This window comes from Mobula hypostoma, chromosome 1 (genome assembly GCF_963921235.1).
Source record: "Mobula hypostoma chromosome 1, sMobHyp1.1, whole genome shotgun sequence".
Lineage (NCBI taxonomy): Eukaryota > Metazoa > Chordata > Chondrichthyes > Myliobatiformes > Myliobatidae > Mobula > Mobula hypostoma.
The window spans coordinates 181,580,917-181,598,883 of record NC_086097.1 but is presented as its reverse complement, the minus strand read 5'-3'; the positions used below and the strand labels follow the sequence as shown (position 1 = coordinate 181,598,883).

Genomic DNA, 17,967 nt, shown 5'->3' with positions numbered 1-17,967 from the left:
AGGCCTTGCTAAAGTGCATGTAGACAACATCTACTGCCTTTCCTTCATCAACTTTCCTGACAATCTCCTCAAAAAAAGACTCTATACAGAAAAAAAACAACACCAGATCCTTTCTATATGATTAGTTAGATAGAGCCTCCCAGATACAAAACCATGCTGACAATCCCTAAATCAGGCCCTGTCTTTCCCAACACCTATATATACTTTCTCTTAAAATACCTTCAAGTAATTTACCCATGACGAATGTCAGTGTCACCAGAGCCTATAGTTTACCAGCTCATTTTTAGAGCCTTTCTTGAAACAACCAGTTTTCCGGCACCTCACCCGTAGCTAATTTAAATACCTCTGTCGGGGCTTTTGTCATTCTGCACTAGCCTCCTACAAAGTCTGAGGGAACACTTTGTCATGCCCTGGGGACTTAGCCATCCTAATTGCATCAAAGCAGCCGGTACCTCTTCTTCCGTGATCTGGGTACAGTCCATGACCTCACTACTTTTTTGCCTCAGTTCTTTAAGCTTCTGTTCTACAGAAGCCTCAAACGTCAGAAAAAAATGGTGGTGCTGATGGTTTTGAGGTGGATAAATCCCATGGCCCAATCAAGTTTGTCCAGGAAAATTGTGGGTAGCAAAAGAAGAAGATATAGGAGCCCTGGTGAGGAACTGGAAGACTGCAGGATGGTAAAATTTGATTATAATTTTAACAGGGTTGCAAGGACAGTCAGGGATCCACAGGCCACCGAGCAGTCAGTGGTGGAGAGGTTACTCAAAGAGATTCTAAAGGACAGGATGGATTAGGGATAGTCAATATCAGTTTGGATGTGGGAGAATACGTCTTACCTGTCTTACAAATGCTTTATCAAGAGGTGACCAAGTGGACTGATGAGGGCAGGTCAGTGGTCATTGTCTACATGGACTTTGGCAAGGACTTTGACATGGTCCTTTGTGATCAGCTGGACCAGAATACGGAATCCAGGGTGAACTAGCTGTTGGATACAAAGCTGGCTTGGTGAAAGGAGTGGAAGACTTGTGCACTGAAGGCCCGTGACCAGCGGTGTGCCACTTGTTATTTTTTAAAATTTCTGCTGGGAATGCTGCTTCTACATGCTGAGTTACTCACCGTGGCGGTGTACTCCACGTACAGAGCCCTCTCTTGTGGGGAGAGTGACTGAAAGAGAAGAAAAGCTGCCAAACTCAAATTTACACAGACAAAAGATATTCAAATGATCGATTAAATAGATTTAAAACAGTAACACCAGGGTACAGTTCTGTCACTGTACAACACTAGGGTACAGTACTGGTGGGGTTAGATGTCACTGTATACCGATGGAGTACTGTAGTGGTGGGGCAAGTCTGTCTGTAAAACACCAAGAAGTTGTATTGGTGGGTTCAAGTCTGTCACTGTACAACACTGGGGCACAGTACCGGTGGGAACGGGGCTGTCCACTGTACAACACCGGGGCACAGTACCGGTGGGGACGGGGCTGTCACTGTACAGCACTGGGGCACAGTACCGGTGGGGAGAGATCTGTGAACAATTAGAAGGTACCCACCTTGAGCCAGACCTCCAGCTCCGCCTTGTACTCCTGCTGCTGCTGCTCCACGTGCTTCTTGTACACATCCTTTTGGGTCTGGCTGAGCTTTTGCCACCTGCGTCCAATTTCCACCATCCTCTCCTTGAGCCCAAAGTGGCTCAGCTCGCCACTCGTCAGCAGCTCTTGGGAGAACATCTGGTAACCACTCCTGCAGGGCACAGGTCAACAGGTCAGTACAGCACAGATCAAGCTTGGTCCCCTCACGTCTGGATGGTCTGAGGATACTGGCAGCAACTAGGGCCAGTGTCAGAGCGCTGGCAGTGAACTGGGGCGGGGGTCGTCATCCTTAGGCCCAGTGTCAGAGCACTAGCAGCAAATGGGGAGCGCTGGTTGTGAATGGGAAGCATTGGGGTCATTGCGAGAACTCTGGCACTGAATGGAGGGACAGTGTTGACTGTTACTTACATCGGTGGCTTCTTCGGTTCCCCATCAAACTTCAGCTTCTTGCTTGGTGGAGCTGTGCCTGTTGTACACCGACTCTCTGACAGTTCCCTCTGTAACACAATGGCAACTCTTGTCAGACACCGTCCACCCACACTGGCTATAAGGGAGCAGGGAGGTGAGCTGACAGTGGACCGTAGGCTAACATTGTGGGCACAGTTGATGGTCTCTCTGAGCTGGGAGCTCATGGAGTAGGTCATCAATCGGTGTCCCCCTTTCTGAACATCACTTCCAAAAACAACAAGGCATTACTGAGATCCAAGGACACAATGTGTGCTTGGAACTTGACTGATAGAGTAAGCCAACATTCAACACTGCTGTGACTGTGACTCAGTACAAATTGGTACTGTAGCGTTTAGAGCATCAGCGATCGGGGTTTAATTCACACCACAGTCTGTAAGGTGTTGGTACATCCTCACTGAGGTCGCACGGGTTTCCTCAGGATGTTTCAGTTTCCTCCCACGTTCAAAAGATGTACAGTTAGGGTTAGTAAGTTGTGGGCATGCTATGTTGATGCTGAAAGCATGGCAATACTTGTGGGCTCCCCACAGCACATTGTCGGACTATGTTGGTTGGTGACATAACGCACTTCACTCTCTTTCAATGCACATGTGACAAACAAAGCTAATCTTTAATCTCACTGTTACCCCATGATAGTGAAGTGTATGGTCTTGGGTCCTGAACTCATTTATTCAACCAATGACCTGCTTGTTCCTGTCACAAGAGCTGCACTGAGGAAGTGTCCCAGTGGTGAGGCGGGAAAGGCTTGCTGAGAGAGTGCCCTGCGGATGGGGAGCGAGCCATGCTGAGAGTGTATCTCGGTGGTTTCGGGGGGTGGGGTGGGGAGTATACATGCTAAGAGAGCACCCCGGTGTCTAGTTTTCACTGGTTTGAGGAACCTCAGGGAGGGATGCTCCTGGCACCATGACTGAACCCCTCCAGAGTTCAGAGGTTTGTGAGAGCAGCAAACTGTCAGCTGGGTTAGCCTCAGTCACTGAGAAGGTCTGGAGGACCTTCATCAAGGAGGGATTAGTAAAATATTCAGAAAAAAAAATCACAGGATTATCAAGCAGAGCAAATTAATTACAGTGAATGGAGAATTGTATTGAACAAATTTGTTATAAGTTTTGATGATGTAACAAATAAGGTGCCTGCAGGAGAACCAGGTGTGTAGGATTTCCAGCAGACACTTGATAATGTACCACATAAATGTTGCTGCATAGGGCTTAGCCGTGGATCGGAGTCAAAGAGTGCTACAGAGCGGGAACTTGCTCTTCGGCCCTACTCATCCAAGCTGACCAGGACTCCTTTCCAAGCTAGTCCCATCTGTCCGTGTTTAGCCCAGATCTCTTTAAATGTTTCCTATCCATGTATGCGTCCAAATGCATTTTAAATGTTGTTATTGTACTTGCATCAACCACTTCCTCTGGCAGCTCTTTCCATATAGTTATCATCCCGTGTGAAAAGGTTGTCCCCAGTGTTACTTTTAAATCTTTCCCCTCTCATCTCTAACCTAGGTCCTCTAATACTTAGTTCCCTTTTCCTGGGAAAACATGAATACACACAGTCCCATCTTCATGCACCTCAGTGAAGGTAGATAATATTGAGATGCCAGGCTAACAGAAAACAGGGTTAGAATAAATAATTTTCAGATTGACAGTCAGTAACTAGTGAGGTGCTAATCTATTTATTGTCAATGACTTGAACTGTAATCAAAAGCAGAATAGCCAAGACTGATGATAGATAGGTAAGCATGTAGCAAGTTATACAAGGAACACAAAGGAGAAATAAAGGGATATAGATAGGTTGACTGAATGGGTTAGAAATTGGGAGATGAAAACCATTATTGAGATGGATTGAGATTATGACATGTACATGTACAAAGGGATCTGGAGCAAAAAGTGTTGGCATCCAACTACAACAAGTAATTAGGAGGGTTGATGGAACATTGTTATTTATTGCAAGACCTGTGGAGTGTAAAAGTAAGGAATTTTTGAAGTCTCAGAGTACTGTATGCTTCACATTCACTGTATTCAAGGCAGGATGTGCTTGCATTGCAGGCTGCACAGAGAAGCGTCACTGGGTCAATCCCATGGTGAAGGAGTTGGTGAGTGAACAGGGGTTAGGCTGATACTCACAGGAATTGGGTAAAGTGAGAGGGCACCTTATCAAGATGTACAAAATCTGAGGAGGTGGGATGACCAGTACAGACGCTTGGAGGACGTCCCCCACTGGGGTTACCTAAAACAGAGGGATACCAGCTCAGAATGAGAAGTCACTCACTTTAGATGAAGAGGAACATAGAAACATAGAAAACCTACAGCACAATACAGGCCCTTCGACCCACAATGCTGTGCTTAGAAATTACCTAGGGTTACCCATAGCCCTCTCTTTTTCTGAACTCCCTGTACCTGTCCAGGAGTCTCTTAAAAGACCCTATGGTATCCGCTTCCACCACCGTCACTGGCAGCCCATTCCACGCACTCACCACTCAATGCGTAAAAAAAATTTACCCTTGACACCTCCCCTGTACCTCCTTCCAAGCACCTTAAAACTGTGTCCTCTGATATTAGCCATTTCAGCCCTGGGAAAAAGCCTTTGACTATCCACACGATCAATGCCTCTCATCATCTTTTACACCTCTATCAGGTCCAAGAAGAAAAGGCCGAGTTCACTCAACCTATTCTCATAAGGCATGCTCCCCAATCCATGTTTCTTTCCTGTGTCCACAGAATTGACTGGCTGACCCCCTAACAATAGAGTCCCCAATTACTGCAACTTTTTCCTTTCCCTACCCTTCTGAGCCACAGGGCCAGACTCTGTGCCAGAAGGGTAGGGAAATCCCTCCTCTTGGAAGCTTGTGATTCTTTGAAACTTCTCTATCTCTGAGTGCGGTGGCAGAGTCACTGAAAACTTTCATGGCAGGAAATGACAACAAACATGTGAACTACAAGGAAATAAAGAGCATGTGGAGTCAAAGTTGTATAGCACAGAAACAGGCCCTTCAGCCCAACTCGTCCATACTGACTGCATTATCCAGTGAATTTGTCTGACACACGTGGAGGAAGCAAGAAAGTTGTGGGAGGCCAAGACTGGATCAACCATAATCTTACTCAATAGCAGAGCAGGCTCAAGGGTGTGACTGACCAACTGATGTTCCTGTGCTTTACGTTCTTCAAACTGGAAGCCCAATGACGGAGGCACATACCTCATATCTCCTCTGGTCATCTGCTGCCTTCTTAATCCAAGGAATCTTCTCCTCCTTCTCCATGGCCTTCCAGGCTGCCTTCATCGCTGACTGCACCTTCTTGCGATCATTCTGTAGGCATGAAGAGCACAGAGTAAAAGGATCAACAAAAGCAAGAGGTCTCCTCCAGACAAACACAGCCACACCCTGATCCATCAATGTGGCAATCAGACCAGGGCCCTCATTTTTCACAACCCCTACCCAAAGGAAGACGGTATTTCGGACAAAAGGAAGGCAGAGAAGGTTCATTGCGCTGAACACTGTGTTGAAGGGGTGGGGTGGGAGGGAGTTTATTCTCTGAGGAGAGATTAAGCAGACTTGACCCATGCTCTGCTTCTGAAGCATGGGTTGTGACAGTGTAGTTGCCTCCCAGTCACAGTGAGGAATCAGTCTGCGAGTTGAGTAAGCACCCAGGAATGCAAGGACTTGGTAGAAATTTGGAGTAACAGGAGACCACTCAGTCCCTCAAGTTTGTTGTAACATCACAGTGATTTGATTGTCTGACTATCTATAGTAACCCATCACCAACTTGCGCTTCAGGAATTTGTTCACCTTTGCCTTAACAACATCTCTGCCTGCTCCAACCACATTGATGTCACGGCCAAGAAAACTCACCATTGCCTCTACTTCTTCATGAGGCTAAAGAAATTTGGCATGTCCCTGTTGACCCTTACCAAATTTTAGCAATGCTTGGTCAGCAACAGCTCCGATCATGACCGCAAGAAAGTGCAGAGTTGTGGACTGAGCTCAGCACATCATGAAACTCTCTATGGACTCTTGTCTACATTTCTCGCTGCCTTGGTAAAGCAGCCAGTATAATCAAAGACCTTACCCACCATGGACATTCTCTCTTCTTCCTTCCCTGTCAGGCAGAAGATATGTACCTGAAAGCACATACAGGTTTCCCCTGCCATCTGAAGGTAGAGCATTCCAATGAAATGGTTTGTAAGCCGAAATGTCGTAAAGTGAAGAAGCAATTACCATTTATTAATATGGGAAAAATTTTTGAGCGTTTCCAGACCCAAATAATAACCTACCAAATCATGCCAAATAACACATAAAACCTAAAATAACAGTAACATATAGTAAAAGCAGGAATGATATGACAAATACACAGCCTATATAAAGTAGAAATACTTCTTGCAATCATTGAAGCACAGTCTAGCGCAGTGAAAATCTCACGCAGGCGCTCTCGGCAGAAGCACTCTCTGCAGTAACCTTTAAGCTATGAGGCTGCCAAATCATACCAAATAACAAATACTAAATAACACAAAAATACACAGCCCATATAAAGTAGAATTACTTTTTGCAATCATTGAAGCACAGTCTAGCGCAGTGAAAATCTCATGCATGCGCTGTTGGCGGAAGCACTCTCTCCAGTAACCTTTAAGCTATGAGGCTGACAAATCATACCAAATAACAAATCATACTAAATAACACAAAAATACACAACCTATATAAAGTAGAAATAATGTATGTACAGTGTAGTTTCACTTACGGGAATCGGGATGGTGTGTTAGGCTGAGTCGTCGGAAATTGGGGTGGTGGGAGGTAGAGGAGACTGGGGTGTCATCTCATCATAGTCTATTTCCAATAGGGCAGCCAGGTCATCATCTTCTATGTCTGCCTGCCTCAATGTCGAAGGTCAAAATTCATCGTCTGCTGTGGCTGATGTGCAAGGCTTGAAAAACTTGACTGCTGAGCCTCGCACATTTTTAGATCATAGAGTTCTTTGTAAGCACTCAAAACATCCTGCAAACCTGCCCTAAACCTACGTGCCCTTTCAAAATTAAAGTCATACTTTTCTGCAATCATTGTAGTGCTGTCAATCGCAGCAAAAATCTCATGCAACTGCTTCACGTTCAGTCCCTGGACGACTTCATTTTCGCTACTGCGTTCGGTTTCGATTGTTATCCTTTCCTCTTGCAATTGCATCAGTTCTTCATCTGTCAATTCTTGGTCATGGGATGCCAAAACCTCTTCAACATCATCTTCGTCAACTTCCACAAACCCAGCCTCCTTAGCCAAGCTCACTATTGTCGTATTTATTGTTGATGGTTCGAAGCCTTTAAAATCGTTCACTGCTTCGGGACACAGTTTCCTCCAAACGCCATTTCTCATCGAGACTGTTAGCCTATCAAGAGCATCTCCAACGTTGGCGATTGCCAGTTTTATATTATAGTCTTTCCAGATCTCTCGCAAAGATGCTTCAGAGTTGCCGTCTCTGTCAATAGCACTTACAATAAAACGCATCACATTTTGCGTATAGTAAGCCTTAATTGTGGCTATTAGGCCTTGGTCACAAGGCTGCAGCAACGATGTCGTATTCGGCGGTAAGGACGCAACAGGAATGTTACCGCCATACTCGGTAATGGCAGGCGGATGAGCAGCACAATTATCGACAATCACAAGACACCTATTATCGAGGTTATTTTCTCTACAGTATTTTTCAACAAAAGAACTAACGCATCTGCTCATTTACTCAGAAAAAAGCACTTGGGTGTTCTAACTGCTTGGATGTGAATGGAACACAACGGGAAGTGTTTTCTTATCAACGCCTTTAAGTGCCCTCGGATTTTCTGAATGGTACACTAGTAGAGGCTTAGTGGCGTTAATAATAGGCATTAGGGTAAACCTGTCCTTTGATGCCTTGTGTCCCTTAGCCTGCTTTTCTTCTTTAGAAATAAATGTCTTACTCGGCAACTTTTTCCAATAAATTGCAGTTTCATCACAGTTAAACACTTGCTTATACGAATTAACCACCTTATGTAATTATTTTCTTCAGTTCTGCTGGGAACCTTCCAGCAGCTTCAGTTATCAGCCGAAGCACTCTCTCCTGTAACCGTTAAACTATGAAGCTGCCCTCGCCTCAGAAACCGATCAAACCACCCGTGACTACCTTTAAATTCCACTTTCGCAATACTTTCATCACCATCGGCCAGTGCTTTCTGTCTCAGCTTATTAAAAAGACTGACTGATTTCTCCTTAAGTATAAGATAACTTAAAGGAACACCATGTTTTGTACACCCATCAATCCACTCAAGCAACAGACTTTCCATTTTATCCATTACTGGATGCCGAGAGACCACTTTGCTACGAGCAGAACCAACAGTAACATCGGCAGCTTTCAAGATTTTTTCTCTCTGCGTGTAAATAGCACGAATGGTGGATGCAGGCAAGTTCAACGCACCGACAATGTCCTTACTTCATTCACTGCAATCGAAATGCTTAATTATGTCTAGTTTTACGCTAAGTGTAACACCCTTACGAGCTCTTTTAGACTTTTCCGATACCTTAGAACTTATCTTGCTAACGGATGCACAAAATAAATCGAGATAAAGCATGTGTTTAAGCAATGGCGGCTAGAATGCAGTTCTGGGGGAGGAGCTTGGCTGCTCGGGGCGCGCACTGCTTTTTTTTTTGCACGCCGCCATTTTTCGCGCACTGCTTTTTTCGTAACAGTGAGGTTTCGTAAAGCGAACGTTCGAAAAGCGGGGGACACCTCTACTACCAGGATCAAGGGCAGCTCCTACCCATTGTTATCAGACTCTTGAATGGACTTCAAGTCCAATAAGATGAACTCTTGACCTCACGATCTATCTTGTTGCCATCCTGCATTTTATCATTTACCTGCAGTGCACTTTTATCAATAGCTCTTACTTTACTCTGCATTGTTACCGTTTTATCTCATTTTACCTCAATGCACTGTGTAATAATTTGATCTGTATGAACAGTATGCAAAACAAGCTTTTCACTGCATTTTGGTACATGTGACGATAATAAACTGATTCCAATAGCAATATTCAAAGACTGCGCTTCCATCCCCCTTTAAGGAAGAATTTCCAAAGACTCCCTACCAAGAGAATACATCTTCCTCATCTCCATCCACCATGGATGATCCCTCATTTTCTACACAGTGAACGCTTGAACTCCTCAGCAGGGCTGTGACTATGTTCCAGACAGGTATTAGTAAAAGTTTAGATAATAAGGGAAGTAAAAGAAAGGAAATGGGGTTAACGCATGTAAAAGATGCAGAGCTAAAAGACCAGCTATCTCACTCAATGGTAGAACAGATACAAGGGCTGGGTGACAAACTCTTTACTTTATTTGATCTGTTCTGTCCATGGGACACTGGTAGACAGGACAGTGAAGAAGGCAGTGGGCACGCTGGCCTTTATCAGTCAGAGGATGGAGGATAAGAGTTGGACGGTATGCTGTTGGTGAGGCTGTACCTGAGTTATTGTGTATAGTTCCAGTCACCCTGTAATTGGAAAGGCATCACAAGGTTGGAAAGAGTGCAAGGGAAACATGAAAATGTTACCAGATTCAAGGGCCCCAGTTACAGAGGAGGGTGGGAGCAGTTTGTCTGAAAGGTGACCTTACAGAGTTGGTATAAAATCATGAGGGACACACAGTGCCTATAAAAAGTACTCACTTGGAAGTTTTCATGTTTTATGGTTTTACAACACTGAATCACAGTGGATTTAATTTGGCTTCTTTGACACTGATCAACAGAAAAAAAACTCTTTCGTGTCAAAGTGAAAACAGATCTTTAAAAAGTGAGCTAAACTAATTACAAATACAAAACACAAAATAATTGATTGCATAAGTATTCACCCCCTTTATTATGACACACCAAATCATCACTGGTGCAGACAATTAGTTTTAAAAGTCACATTATTAGTTAAATGAAGATCACCTTTCTGCAGCCAAGGTGTTTCAATTGATTGTAGTAAAAATACACCTGTATCTGGAAGGTCCAACTGCTGGTGAGTCAGGATCCTAGCAAAAACTACAGTAAGACGACAAAAGAACAATCCAAGCAATTCTGCGAAAAGATTATTGAAGAGCATAAGTCAGGAGAGGGATACAAGAGAATTTCCTTGTCAGTGAATATCCCATGGAGTACAGTTGTCAATCATCAACAAATGGAAAGAATATGGCACAGCTGTAAATCTGCCTAGAGCAGGTAGTCCTCAAAAACTTAGTGACTATGCAAGAAGGGGACTATCAAGAGGGAGGCCACCAAGAGACCTATGACAACTCTGGAGGAATTACAAGCTTCAGGGGCTAAGATGGGAGCGACTGCATATGCAATAACTGTTGCCCAGGTGTTTCACCAGTTGCAGCTTTATGGGAGAAAGGCAAAAACAAAGCATCTGTTGAAAAAAAAACTCACAGGAAATCTCGGCTAGAGTTTGCCAAAAGGCATACAGGAGACACTGAAGTCAACTGGAAGAAGGTTCTGTGGTCTGATGAAACAAAAAATTGAGGTTTTTAGTAATCAGACTAAACATTATGTTTGGCATAAGCCAAACACCACATATCATAAAAAACACACCATCGCTACCTTGAAACATGGTGGTGGCTGCATCATGATGTGGGGATGCTTCACTGTATCAGGCCTTGGGAGGCTTCCAAAGAGGGTAAAATGAATGCAGCAAAACACAGGGAAATCCTGGAGGAAAACCTGATACAGTCTGCAAGAGTTAATGTCCTTGAGTGGCCAAGTCAGAGTCCAGACTCAATCCAATTGAGAATTTGTGGCTGGACTTGAAAAGGGCTGTTCACTTACGATCCCCATGCAATCTGAAAGAGCTTGAGCAGTTTTGTAAAGAAGAATGGGGAAAAACTGCAGTGTCTAGATGTGCAAAGCTAATGAAGACCTATCCACAGAGACTCATTGCTGCCAAAGGTGCATCTACTAAATGCTGACTTGAAGGGGGTGAGTAATTATGCAATAAATTATTTTGTAATTATGTAATATAATTAATAATTGTAATAAATTTAGACCAATTTGTTTTCACTCTAACACAAAAGGGTATTTTCTGTTAAATTAAATCCACTGTAATTCAATACTGCAAAACAATAAAACATGAAAACTTCCAATGCACATACTTTTTAATAGGCACTGTAGATAGGGTGAAGGCACATAGTATTTTTTCCAGGGATAGGGAAGCAAAAACTAGAGCAGAAAGGTTTAAGATAAGAGGATAAATACTTAACTACTTAAAATGGACCCAAGGGGCAACTTCTTCACATAGACGGTTGTGACCATATGGAACAAGCTGCCAGAGGAAGTTGTTGAGACAGGAAGAACGACATTTAAAAGGCACTCAGACAGGTACATGGACAGGAAAGGTTTAGAGAGATATGAGACAAACATGGGCAAATAGGACTGGCTTAGATGGGCATCTTGGTTGGCATGGATGAGTTAGGTTGAGGGATCTGCTTTCATATTCTGAGTCTGAGAGTCCGTGGTCAAGGCCTGGAGGCCTGGAAGCAAACTTCCAGGTGTGTGTGTATGTGTCTGTGTGTAAGGTTTGTGAGAGGGTGGAAAAGGAGATTATTTTGCCATTCTTGACTTCTTTTGTTGTTGCTGCTGCTGTTTGTGTTGTTCTGATGAACATTATGGGTGTGCTTTGTTGGCGCCAGAACATGTGGTGACACTTGCAGGCAGCCCCCAGCTTGACTGTTGTGTTGGTTCTTAATGAAAAAGATACAATTCACAATGTTTCAATGAACTTGTGACAAATAAATCTGAATTTATTTATTTCTGAAACCTCCTCTCTCTTGTACATTTCACTCCTGTCCTCATCTGGACCACTCCTGCACGTTTGAGATTCCAGTACTTATCAAAGACAAAAAAAAGGGAAAATAGTTGCTTGAAGTGGATCAAGCAAAGAAATAAAGTAGTGTGAGGAATGGATCATCAGCAGGAGAGTGTAGCAGAAGGCTTAAGCCCATCTCTCTCAAGCTGGACACAACTCAATGATGGGTGAGTAGAGCCTTCGACAGTGAATGATAGACCTCTGGGATGTGAAGGTGCTAAATAAATACAATACAGGTTGGGTTACCTTCACTGAGGAGACAACCATCCTCAATGGGCAGATCACCACCACCTTTATACCTGTGCTAGTGATTTCCCAATCCTGAAATCAGACATAATCAGGGCTTGCTGGAACCATCTACTCGCCTGGTACTTGATGAGGTAATCTCTAAGCACCGCTTGCCCCCATAACTCCTCAGCTGTCTTGGGGGATTCGGGCAGCGGAGCTTTCCGTGAGACCCCGGCATCCTTCGTCTCTTTTAGGAAATTCTGCATTTTCTGCTCGTGTTCTGCTTTCAGGGCCCTTTCCATCCTTTTGTACTTCTCCTGGAAAACAGGAATGGACGAGATCAGCACATCAAGGTGCAGAGAGTTGTGGACACAGCTCAGCATGTCACAGAAACCAGCCTTCCCTGCGTGAACTCTGTCTCTACTTCTCACTGCCTTTGTAAAACAGCCAACATTATCAAAGACCCCAGCCACACTGGACATTTTCTCTTCTTCTCCCTTCCATTGGCCAGAATATACAAAAGCCTGACAGTATATACCACCAGGCTGAAGAACAACTTCTAACCTGCAATTATAAGATGATTGAATGGTTCCCAGTAATTTAAATTGGACTCATGACCTCACAATCTATAATCTCGTGATGACCTTACATTTTATTGTCTGCCTGCACTTTCTCTGTTAACTGTAATACTTTATTTTGCATTATTATATTGTTCTCACTGGTACCATCTCAATGCACAGTGTAATGAACTGAAGTACATGGACGCTATGCAAGACAAGTTTTTCATTGTACCTTTGTATGTGTGACAATAATAAACCAATTTATCAATTTCCCTCCCGCTCTGCCCAGCCTCTGGGGAAGAGCGATAGCATGGATTCAAGGCAAAAGGAGAACTAGGCAAAGCATGTCAGAAGAGGGGCAGGCTTTATGGGGAGGTGTCAAGGGTGAAATCAGGTGTCCCAAATGTCCAGCAAGAGATGACCACAATGAGGGGAGGGCGGGGACTGGGCCATGGGGAAGTTGTTGTGGGTGAGTTACACTGAGAACCACTTGACTAGACACTAGAGCTCTCACTGCATGGTGAGGAGAACAACAGGATCTGCCATGTGTATTAAAATATGGATGATGTGAATAAGGGACAAGTCAAAGTGACAGAGTTCAGCCCTTATGCAGAAGTCCACACACCACTCCCCCCCCCCTCGGCCCCCACTCTTTCCCTCTAGTCCAAGAAATTACTTCCCATCACGTGGAATAAGCTGCCAGCAGAATTGGTAGATGCAGGTTCAGTTGTAACATTTATAGAAGTTTGAATAGATGGGCCAAAGGGCCTGTTTCTCTGTTGTGCTCTATGACTCTGCACCTTGCCAAATCTCCCTGGAAAACCTTTCACTGATTGTGTTGACCACATTTTGAATAGCAGACAGTCACCATGTTCCACCATGTCTTGCATCTTTTATCCAACATGTGACCTCTAGTCCCTGAAATATTTGAAGCAACTTCTCTCTTTTGTAGTGAGAGAAAACTGGGAGAACACATACCAATTTTCTTTGAGGGGTCAGTGGTGGAATGGGTGAGCAGTTACAAGTTCCTGGGTCCAACAGATTGATGCAATCACAAAAACGGCATACCAGTAGCTATACTTCATCAGAAGTATGAGGAGATTTGGTATGTCAACAAATACACTATCAAATTTCTACAGATGTACCCAGGAGAGCATTCTAGGTGTACCCAGTGGCATCACTGACTGGTATGGAAGTGATAACATACAGGATCATACGAGGCTTCAAAGGATTGAGAACTCAGCCAGCTCCATCAAGGGCACAAGACTCCTTACCAGCGAGGACATCTTCAAAATGTGGTGCCTTGAGAAGGTGGCATATATCATGAAGGACTCTCTCCATCCAGGACATATCCTCTTCTCAATATAACCATCAAGGAGGAAGTAAAGGAGCTTAAAAACCTAGGCTCAATGTCTTAGGAACAGCTTCTTCCCTCCAACATCAGATTTCTGAATGATCTTTGAGCACTATAACTGTATTGCTGCTACAAAACAACAAAATTCACAACTTTTGCCAGTGACAATAAATCCAATTCTGATTCTGAACAGTATGGAAATAGGCCCTTCAGCCCATTGAGAATGTGTGAACCACTCACGTATACTCATTCCATGTTCATCTTTTTCTTAAATTCTCCGCATATTCTATCAATTCTTCCAAATTCCACCACCGACCTGCACAATGGAGACAACCCACCAACACACCTTTCATTGGGGAAGAAACCAGAGCACCCTGAGAAAATACACGCAGTGATAGGGAGAACCTGCATACACCATGCAGATAGCACACAATGTCAGGATTGAACCCAGTGTGAGGGATGTGAGCACAGCACTGTGATGGTCAACTAGACCATCGTCCTTAAGAAAAATTTGCCACCCTTCTCCGGTATAATGCAACTCCAAACATACAGCAATGCGGCTGACTGTAAAAAGTATTGTGGAATAGCTGAGCAAGACTATATTCAGGATCATCATGGATGGATAATTAATGCTGACTTTGCAAGTGATACTCACACATGCCATTCTAAATTGACTTCAGGGTTAGCACAGATATTGTGGGCCATTTGTGGGACTTATTCTTGCATTGTAATGGTTTACGTTCATTGCCTCCCCCCACAAATAAATCATGCATGCCAAGATATGATGTGCTTTATTTGTCTGAGTTACAAACCTTGAGGTATGTGCCCTATATTGAGTGGTGTGGATCAGAGAGACTAAAAAATGGAGAAAGGTTAAACAGGGACATTTTTCATTTGAGTGCTGGAGAATTAGGGGTGATCTTAGAGGTGTGTAAAATCACCTCTACAAGGTCAGTGGATGGAATGAGCTGCCAGCAGAAGTCATTGATGTATTAACAAGATTTAGAAGGTACTTGGATAGGCATGTGCATATGAAGTGTTTAGAGGGATATGGGCTTCATGCAAGCAAACGGGACTAGCTTAGATGGGATATTGGTCAGAATGACCAGTTAGGCTGAAAGGCTTCTTTCTGAGCTGTACGACTTCAGTGGCACTGAAAGAATAATGGTTCTAATCTCACTGAGAAATGACCTTGGAGTTGCCTCTGCCTGGGACAAAATCAAAGAGAAGCAGCATGTACATAAACACTGAAGCTTCCCTGCTCAAACAGCCCCAGTCTAACCAGCCCTACCCTCCTCTTCTCTGATAGTTCGTTCCACATCCTGGCCAACTGGCGGGTTAGTTCACTTTCTGTCAGATTGGGGTTCTTCTTCCGTTTCTCCTGGAAGAAAAGGAACATGGCAGAAATGGGCTGCAGTGGCCGGTCAGGGATACTCTGCAACAGAAAAGAGATTCAGGAAATGAAAAGATGGCGAGAACCATCAGCAGGGCTTACAGGTTAAATCAACAACTGTTGTGATGAAAATAAACTGCCCACACTGTGGAAATTTGAAATAAAAACAGAAAATACTGGAAACACTCAACAGGTTGTGAGAAGTCTATCGAGAGGGAAACTGTCACATTTCAAGTCTGAGACCCTTCATCACATTTATTTACTTTCAAACAGCATTGTCTAACTATTTGCAGCAACACATCTGAGTGTTGAATAGCCTTTTTCTCTGGTGTAGAACATCTGAGAAGTGAACAACACAAAGATAGGCGAGGCATGACAACTCACTCTCAGATCTCAGTGCTGTTCTAAGATTCTCTTCTCCATTGTTACAGTCCTCTCACTGGAGGACAGGTCCACAGATACATACGGGAAGAGTAAGAATGGGTTGATCTGGATTCAATCATCACCCAGCCTCCACACAGGAGCTGTAGAGAATAGGAAGCCTTCTACATCCAGGATGAGATCCTTTCTCAGCAACTTCCCTTTCTGCCTGTCTTTGGATGTAGTCAGTTCTGGATCCTGAGTCACTGGCAGCCTGCCATTTTCGAGCTTTCTCTTTGTGATGTGAGGGTGTCTCCTTAAACAACTGACTCCAACCACTTTGAACACTACTGATTCAACTGCTTTAGTGTTAAACTGTGGTCAACATTATCAAAGACCCCACCTCCCATTGAGCAGAAAGTACAAAAGCCTTAAAGCACATACTACCAGGGTCAAGGCAAACTTTTATCCTGATGTTATAAAGCTATTGAGTTCGAGGACAATAGAATGATAAAGAATATTGAACAAGTTTATTGAACCTTATAAGATGTACTCTTTATCTCATGATCTGCTTTGTCACTGCCTGCACCTTATTGTTCACTTACACAGCACTTTCTCTGTAACAGTTTATTCTGCATTGTTATTGTTTTTCCCTTGTACTATCTCAATGCATTGAGGAACAGTGTTTTGTTTGGCTCTATTCAGGTGTATGGTTGAATGACAATTAAACTTGAAATGATCTGTATAGATGGTAGGCAAGACAAGTTTTCTTCATTGGTACACATGACAATAATAAACCAATTTACAGATCAGGCCAGACCAGGTAAAACAGAAGTGAAGAGTTGGACGTGGAGACTCACCTTGCTGGTTGGTGATGCTGGCAAGCTTGGAGTGCTGGGTTTTGGCCGCTGGGAGCCATTATTTTGTGCACTTGCTGTAACATTGTTTGTGACTTTGTTTCCCCCAATCTTCTCCTCCAACAGCACTCTTTCCCGTTCTTCGTCTGGCAAGCTCTAAGCAACACAGCAATAGTTTATTCTTCATGTAAACTTCCCAACAGAATCTCACAGCAGGTGGCAAAAGGGACGGAGAGGAGGTGTGTCCAGGGATTTAGGCAGAGGAGGGGAGCAGAAAATAACAGATGAAGTGCTAGAATCACACCTAAATACACACACCCAAAGGAGGACAGTGGGATGTTTATGCCAACCATCATGACAATTAACACTGTGATCCATTAGGTGGTGTCACAACAACAACAACCTTGCATTCAGTGTTAAGGATTTGATGGTGGACTTCAAGAAGGGGAAATCGGGTAATCGCAGTTCTCTTTGAAGGTTCAGTAGTGGAAAGGGTGAACAGTTTTAAGTTCCTGGTTGTCAACATCTTTGAAGATCTATCTATGGCACAACATATTGATATAGTTATGAAAAAGGCACGCCAGCAGCTATATCTCACTAAGAGTTTGAAGAAGATTTGATATGTCACCAAAGACTAGCAACCTTCTACAGATATACCATAGAGAGCATTCTGACTATTGTATCATTGTCTGATATGGAGGCACCAATGCACAGGATCAGAAAAAGCTGCAAAGAGTTGCAAACTCAGTCAGCTGCATCATGGCCATTCATCATGAAGGACCCTCACCATCCAGGACATGTCCTCTTCTCATTACTATCATCAGGGTGGTGGTACAAGAGCCTTCTTGTTAAATGTCACCATCATAGCTTCTTTCACCACCTCCCCCGGTAAAGTGTTCCAGGCACCCACCATTCTCCATATATTGACTCACTGGCTCATGGTACCACAAACAACCAAGAGATGACAACCTTTGAGATCCTGCCCTTTAGTGGTGACCCATCTTTCTAAACATATGTTGCAGGATCTCATCCCTTCCTCTGCACAGATCACTAATATCTACACGGACCACAACTACTGGCTGTTCACCCTACCCTTTCAGAATGTCCTCCAAGACATCCTTGACCCGAGCACCAAGGAGGCAACATACCAAATTGGATTCTCATTTGTAACCAGTGAAAAACCTATCAGTCTTCCTTATGAAAGATCATTTTCCACTATCATTCTTTCTCCTGCTCTGCATTTCGCACACTCCTACATTCTTTAGTCCATACTCTCACTCTCTAACTGCTCTCCACTGACTCGTTGGCCAGATAACTTTGATCAC

At 43.8% G+C, this 17,967-nt stretch overlaps 1 protein-coding gene across 3 annotated transcripts in view; it reads right to left on the bottom strand.

The window, feature by feature from the left end:
- LOC134353164 (nucleolar transcription factor 1-like) overlaps positions 1 to 17,967 on the bottom strand; it is a 125,724-nt gene that overhangs the window by 69,344 nt on the left and 38,413 nt on the right. For all 3 annotated transcript variants that reach the window (XM_063061165.1, XM_063061155.1, XM_063061148.1), the window contains exons 12-18: positions 16,646 to 16,798; positions 15,324 to 15,467; positions 12,256 to 12,435; positions 5,241 to 5,351; positions 1,997 to 2,085; positions 1,550 to 1,739; positions 1,117 to 1,164 (exon numbers count right to left, since the gene is read on the bottom strand). In XM_063061165.1, the coding sequence (XP_062917235.1) occupies positions 1,117 to 1,164; positions 1,550 to 1,739; positions 1,997 to 2,085; positions 5,241 to 5,351; positions 12,256 to 12,435; positions 15,324 to 15,467; positions 16,646 to 16,798 (915 nt within the window). The remainder of the gene's footprint in view (positions 1 to 1,116; positions 1,165 to 1,549; positions 1,740 to 1,996; positions 2,086 to 5,240; positions 5,352 to 12,255; positions 12,436 to 15,323; positions 15,468 to 16,645; positions 16,799 to 17,967) is intronic.